Raw genomic sequence first — 7608 nt, 5'->3', positions numbered from 1 at the left:
AGATGATATTCCAATATATATTTTTTTTAATGGATTTGTTTAAGCAAGATGGAGAAGGAAATGGGGGCAGAAATGAAAATCCATTCAAGGAGTTGATGGTATAGATCATCACTGTGCAATCTAAACATTGCAATTGCAGATTCAGAACAAATGAATCCAAAGTCACACACTCCTGAGGAAGGAGTCTCTTTCTTCTCTAGCAGGCTAAAGCAAGAAGTTCTCCTGGTACTTTGAGGTAAGACCCAGTTAGCAGAAGGCATCTCTTCTGTCAGAAAAAAACAAGAAAAAAGGATCTAGTACAGCAACATTCTTACAGTCTCTTGCTCCTGAGCCCTCTTCAACTATCCTTACTTCTGCTGATGGGTAGGCAAAGCATTTCCTGTCCCTATGAGTCCATAATGCACCCTGCTTATCCCTAGGGTAACAGCAGGCACCTGTGATTATTCTTCAGACATTTACAGCTAGGAATCAGTTGAGTAGTGTATTGTGGAAGCATAAGCTGCACTGGAAATGGTTTAGAATCTGTTGTATTTTTGTCCATCATGACAATGCCCCCCCAGCAACTCTTTTATGGAATTTCTCCTAAAGTAGTAGTTGTTCCAAATCTTTGTCAAGTTTTTATATCACAGAAGAACAGATGCAGCTAAAACAACATCTACTCTAAAATGACTACTCTGAATTATGCAAGCTGGTATAGGCAGCTCCCAATTTAATTGAGTATACACAGCACCACTTAGTGGTGAAAGTGAAATCAACACAGATAAGAATGACAAGTTTTCAGACCAGCCCCTCTCAAGCCCCCAAACATGAATTAGGTCTGGTCCGTCTATCCTCACTTGCCAAATACCATTACAATGCCTTTACTATAAGAAAAGTACATCTACCAAGTGGAAATGCAAGAGAGCTGAAGCTCAAGGCCAGAAGAACCAAAGGCTGTTGAGAATCACACATGGTTTCTGGTTACATAGCCTGAAGCTGTGTTCAAACAAGTGATGCAGCTTAGGATCTGAATCATAAGATGGACATGGACCAAAACCAAATGCGCATGGATCAAAATCAAATACAACAGATGTAGAAAAACTGAAGACTGACAGAAACTGAAAAATAACTATTATTTTTCCATTCCATCAACCAAAACTATCCAACTTGTGCACTTACATAATAGAACACAATGACTAGCAAAAAGAAAGCCTTTTATTCAGAACAGATTGGTATATTTTTTACAAAAACGTCATGATTCAACTTACAAAGTCAGCATTACCATTAGCAATGTACCTTTCCTGACAGTGAAATCACTGCCTTTTATCAAATGTCAACTGCAAAAGTGTGTAAATAAAACACCCAACAACCAACTCACACCAAACCCCACTGACACCCATACCCCACAGGCTCTATTTAGAATATATATACAATATATGTACACACACTGTACCAATTTATACTTCAGGTCCTTCTCCTCCAGGAACCAGCTATAAAAGAAGAAGACAATTTTATGTTAGTACCATAGGTTTGAGTTCTACAAACCCACGTTCTTGCTTTACAACACTTTGGCAGATGAAGGCTTTATGGTAGACCACAAAAGGAATTTTTAGATCCAATATTATCTTCCTGTCCAAACAGAAGTAGTCAGTTGCTGACAGAGAAGCACATGCCAAAAAGAATCTCCAAAATAGGAAGAATGTTTAACAAAACATAAAGGAGATCCTAGACAGACATTTTGGATTTTGTCTTTGTTATTCAATTCAATTCAAGGAGATAATTCTGTCTAGAAACACTACAGCTTGTTTTTAAAGACAAAGAATATGCTTCCTCTCATGAAGAATTTCTCTAATTGCTGATTCTTCCCCAGACTGTTGCTATACTGGTAATTTGTTTTCCTCTTTCCAACCTCTACTGTTAAGCAGAGCCCAAAAGCTAAGAAAGAGCCTGAACCCTTTCACAGATAGCATTTTCCTGCGAAGAAAGTAAAGAACTGAACCATAGAAAAGGAAAAACATTAATAAGGGAAAAAAGAAAGAGGATAACCACTCCTTTTACTTTTTATATATTCTTTTTTAACAATTTTAACCATTCCTTTTCCTTTTTTATATATTATTAATAATTAGCTGAGCACTTCTAAAGACAAAGACCTTCACTGCCTTGGGGAATGAAGTAAGAAAAAAGTCTAAAGTCTTCCTGATGTGGGAAGGTATGTTTCCGGAAGAGACACAAGATCTAATATAGAAACACATCTATGTCTTGCTGAAAATTTGAACTCTAAGTCACCAGCTTCTGCTTCAAGGGCATTGTACCACCAGCTTAACTGGATGATAATAATTTCACCCCAAACAAGATGTCAGAACATGCACAGTCCTTTCAAGGATGCAGAACAATAACCAAAGCAGAAAAAGGCTTTGAAATTAAGTCAAGATGGCACTTGCTCACACACACAGTAGGGAGGTGCAAGGAAGGTTAAGACAGCAAAATGGAGATTCTTCTTCATTTACACAGAGCTGAGAGACTCAAGACAGACTTCCTCTTCTCACAAAATTAGCAACATCTTTATGTAGCAAGTCCAGATTTTTTAGCCATTTACGCAGACAAGCAAAAAACTACTGTGGGTCTACCCTTGTGGTGCTTAGGAAATTGCAGAATTCAGCAATTGCAGAATTACAATATTCAATTACTGTTTCAGTACTGCTATACATACATAAGAACATAATACACTTGTATCAATCACAGTGCTTCCAGTTTGGTATAACCCAACACACATCCAGATTTTTGTTTTTCAGAGCATGTAAAAGGTACAGCTCTGTGGGCATCACATGCCAAAAGACTTGATGAGCTTGTAAGCATCCAAACTTCTGCAAAAATATTTATACATGAGATAATGGATGAAATGTAGATGTATTTCATCCTACATACTTTTGTAAACGCTCACGAGTTGAAAGCTGCTGCATGAACCAGCCTACAGTGGACAACAATGTCAGCAATTCCCTCGCACACCTGAAGACCAGAAACTTACTCACCCAAATAAATTCAGGGCCATGCTCTATTCATGTTTACTGTACCATGTACCAAGAAAAGCAGTAAGATCATTTTCCCAGCACTGTTCATATACATATATGCCCTGAAAGCTACCTGAAAATAGGTTATGTCATGTAACTATCTGGAAAGCTCAGCTTGAAGTGGTGGAACTCAACTGTTTATCGATTTACAAGTACAGAAAATAAATGCATGCAGCCTTTTAGCAATGACAACTTACCATTGTTATATTATTTCCATTTAGCAAAATCTGGTCTAGCTTCGTGATTCTTCTGCCCTCAGGTGTAATCTCACTGAAGTAGCATTAGAAAAAGTAAGTAAGAACACATAACCAGGGACAACAATTACAGTTTTGATTGCAAAACTGATATAAATCTGTGCATTAAAATGGCATTTGTTGGAACTAATAGATAAATTAGCTACACTGCAGCACAATCTTCATAAATTGACCACCTGGATACAGACAGCTACCTGGCAAATAAAAAGATCCATGGTACTTTTCTGCTCACTACATAAAGATACCAATTTTACCTTCTGAATCTCAGCAATTTCTTGAATACCACCAATATTCCAAATAGGTTTCAAATAACAATGTGGCTTGAAAAAGTAATAAATATTCACTCTTAAGTCTGCCACCTTTTCAAATCTTTGCCCAGACCTTAAGGAAATGTGAAAGCAAACAAACAAACTACTGGAAAGTTCAACACACAACCCATGCAAAATTAAGGCTACAAATTAGGAACCTGACTACAACTATAAATCACGCAACAGCTACTCTATGATATGGCTGGCTGGAATAGATCACTCTCTAAGTGCAAGGTATAAACTGTTCAGCTGGCAAATTTCCAAAATATAAGAACGCTTTGCTTACAGGTCTTGCACAGTATTTATCTTCAGGGAACAAATCACTAAAGAGCAACTAGAGGCAGAAATAGTACTTACAACTCTGTAACGTCTTCTAACACCATATCTGAAAATCCAGTTTCAAGGAAAATAAAGCCCAGAATTTAAAAACTTAAAGTATTTAATGCTATTTTCATTTTACACTGAACTGTGATTTTATCCATAAAATAAAAATATGAGAATAACACAATTAACCCAGACAAAAAGGCTCTATCCAGTGAACTCAAACCTCTCAAAAGCAATACATGAATTGAGCCAAAGCATAAAGCGGACGGCCTTAAGCAGTTACACCAAAGGATACTGACAAAGTCATCAAAACCTAGAAGCGTTCCAACGATTTCTTTATCACTCTTCATCACAATATGGATGCGTGAGCCTATGCATTTGTCCACAAGCTCTGTCAATAAAAACAGACAAAAGATTTGACATGTACAAGAGATTATTTTATAGAATGCACATTTTTTAGGACAAACCCCCTGACACTGTGGTGGCAAATAAGTGATTGCCACAGACACTGGTTAAAAAAAAACCAACAACCCACAACAAAACAACAAAAACCTCAAACCAAAACACACAAAAAAAATTAGGGAAAAGATTAAATCACAGAATCAACTAGGTTGGAAAAAACCTTTAAGGCTGGACATCAAGCATAACCATTACCCCAGGACTGCCAAGACCACCACTAAACCATGCCACTGAGGGCCTCATCTACGTGATTTTTGAGCACTTTCAGGGACGGTGATTCCACCACTTCCCCGGGCAGCCTGTTCCAATGCCTGATCACCCTCTCCGTAAAGAGATTTTTCCCACTATGCACTCTAAACTTCCCCTGGCGCAGCTTGAGGCCGCTATCTCTTGTCCTAAAAATACACTAACAATATATATTTACAGAGTCTACTCGCACACTCTGCTGCTAGCAGATAAACTAGTTCATGAGGCAGCAAGATGAACGCTGCAGGAACACGTTCCCCCAGCCAAAGCTCCTTCCTGCCGCCAGTGCGCGGTTCCTTAAGTGGGGGACACCCGAGCACCAGCGCTTGTCCCCAGCCACGGCCCAGAGGACCCCCTAAGCGGCCCCCAAACGGCGCTCTACACCCACCGATCCCCCCCGCCCAAGGCTGAGCAAAGAAACACCCGCCTGACGCGAGGCGCTTCCACCGCGCCATCCCATTCAAACCTCCCGCCATGCCGAAGGAGCCTGCAAACAGCCTCTCCCTCCCTTCCCTGCCGCCGGTCAGCAGACGGGCCCCCTCCCCGCTCCGCCCGGACACCGCGAAAGCGCGGAAGCGTCGCGACGGCAGCCCAGATTACCGAGCGGGAGGAGCTGGGACGGGTTGGTGGTGGCGTTGGCCGCCATGTTGAATCCAGACAGGACTAAGCGCTACCGTGACGGGCCGCCTGCGGAAGACGGCCCAGCAGCCTTGACGAGCGGATAGCAGAGCTATCGCTCTCCCTCTCTGACCGTTAGCATCTGTGTTTCTCTCCGTGTTCACCTAAATACTGGGAGAGTCGCGACATACGAGTCTGTTACAGAGATTTAAAAGAAAACCCCTTTTTTTTCTCCTTCCATCTTCTCCAGCCGTGCACAGACTCCTCGACCTGTTCGAGGTACAGCTGGTACACAAACAGCCTCCTGGCCCCGGGGTGTTAATCAGTGCTTCAAATCAGCCGTCTTTACGTTTGGAGTGGAAGGGGTTTATGTGCGGTGTTTTGTAGCTATTGTATGGGCTGAGTTTTATTTTATTTTATTTTTATTTTTTTTCCTCCCCAGATTTCCTCATTTATTCATAGAGACACAGAATGGGTTGGAAGGGACTTAAAGCTCATCCAGTTCCAACCACCTGCCATGGGCAAGAACACCTTCCACTAGACCAGGTTGTGCCAAGCTCCATCCAGCCTGGCCTTGAACACTGCCAGGGATAGAGCAGCTTCTCTGGGCAACCTGTGCTACGACCTCACCACCCTCACAGGGAAGAGCTTTTTCGTAATGTAGTGCAATCAGGAAGAGATTTTTGCACAAGAGAGCTACAGCAGGAAGGGTTTTTGGGGGTCCTTTTGCATATTCACAGTTGGCTTTGAGCAGAAAAAATCCCACGGGCTGTACAAACTTGCTTAATGATGCAGCATTAAATAAGACTGGCATTAGAGCTTCTAGAGTCATTGCACTTTTTGTGTCAGGGCAGACTCCAGAAGAGTTGAGCCTGAGCAAACTCCTCCACTGAGGAAGGCATGCTGCCTGCAGAAATGCGTGTACCTGTCAAAGGAACAGCTTCTGGCAGTGCATGGCTGCGAGCTTGGTTCTTAAATGTAGTTAGTTCCCAGGTTAACACTGAGCTCTTGCGTGTTCTGTTCCTGAAGTGGAACACCACGTTTGAAATCAGTGGATGCCGCTGTCCCACTGGACTCCACCTAGGCGTGCTTTGCTGTGACCAGAGCAGAGATGAAGTGCCAAGCCTACCTCACTGTATATGGGGTTCCAGTTGGGGCAGTGATAATGGCTGTGTGAACCAGCGCAGGAACAGTCACAGAACCATGGATGAAATGCAAATCAGAAATTTAGTTTCATTACCTTGTGTCCTGGGTTCAGCAGCAGCAGTCATTTTTCTCCTTCTTAGTAGCTGGTGCAGCACTGTGTTTTTGACTCTCAGCCTGGGAACAGCACTGATAACACCGATGTTTTTAGTTGCTGCTTAGTAATGTTTAGTCTGACCAAGGACCTTGTGAGTCTCATGCTCTGCCAGGGAGGAGGGGAAGCTGGGAGGAGGCAGAAACAGGACACCTGACCCAAACTAGCCAAAGAGGTATTCCATACCACAGCACGTCATGCCCAGGGTGTAAAGCTAGGGGCAGTTACCCTGAAGGGATAAATCACTGCTCGGTTGGGCTGGGTATCGGTCAGCGGGTGGTGAGCGGTTGTATTCTCTTCCCTTGTTATTTCCCTTATCATTATTATTATTGGTGGTAGCAGTAGTGATTTGTGTTATACCTTAGTTATTAAACTGTTCTTATCTCAACCCATGGGAGTTACATTCTTTCAATTCTCCCTCCCATCCCTCCAGGAGAGGGGGGAGGAAGAGGGGGGAGTGAGCGAACAGCTGCGTGGTTTCTGAGTGACAGGCTGAGCTTAAACCATGACACCTTGCCAACCACGGAATCCTGAAAGCAGCACCCAGGCAGAGGCACACAGGCAGGGATGCAGGCACCACTGAGCTTGATCCATGCTAGAGGGTCACTTATTCTGACGTTTTATGCCTGTTTATTAGGGATTCACGCAGGCGTACTTTTACTACTGTACTTTAGATTTCTTCATAGCAGGACAGTAATCTCAAGCATGTCCAGTAGGGCACCTTAGTCTGTCAGAGTCCTGTATTATCTGAAGACAGATGTTCTACTTGTCAAGCACATAAGTCAAAACAACAATATGATATATGTATTTGTCTACAGCTGAAGTGCAAGTCAGTTGAGCATGTTTACTATCCTGCTTGCCTTATTTCAATCTTCCCTTATTATTCTACACTATGTCTGAAAATGACCAGCCTTTCCACCACAACCAGTTTAATCTCTGTCCCCTTGTTTTCCAAAGCCTGTGTTATTTCCATGGTGGTCTCCTGGCATCATCCATCCCAACATATGGCTCTGGTTACACTTTGACTGTCCTCCAGCCTGCAGCTAATGAAATCT

The 7608-nt window shown here is 42.4% G+C and overlaps 1 protein-coding gene across 1 annotated transcript; it reads right to left on the bottom strand.

Annotated features, from left to right (window-relative positions):
* Positions 1–1388: 1388 nt before the first annotated feature.
* LOC308217671 (U6 snRNA-associated Sm-like protein LSm5) lies at positions 1389–5284 on the bottom strand (the record flags this gene model as incomplete). The annotated part of the gene is made up of 5 exons (XM_080610890.1): positions 1389–1469; positions 3245–3317; positions 3967–3994; positions 4229–4324; positions 5239–5284. The coding sequence occupies 5 exons, from the start codon at positions 5282–5284 to the stop codon at positions 1437–1439; spliced, it is 276 nt and encodes a 91-aa protein (XP_080467016.1). The 3' UTR covers positions 1389–1436.
* Between the last annotated feature and the right edge of the window lie 2324 nt (positions 5285–7608).

The sequence above is a fragment of the Psittacula echo genome (assembly GCF_963264785.1).
Source record: "Psittacula echo genome assembly, chromosome: 2".
Taxonomy (NCBI): Eukaryota; Metazoa; Chordata; class Aves; order Psittaciformes; family Psittacidae; genus Psittacula; species Psittacula echo.
Note: the sequence above shows the minus strand (reverse complement) of the source record. Positions and strands in the feature narration are given on the sequence as shown.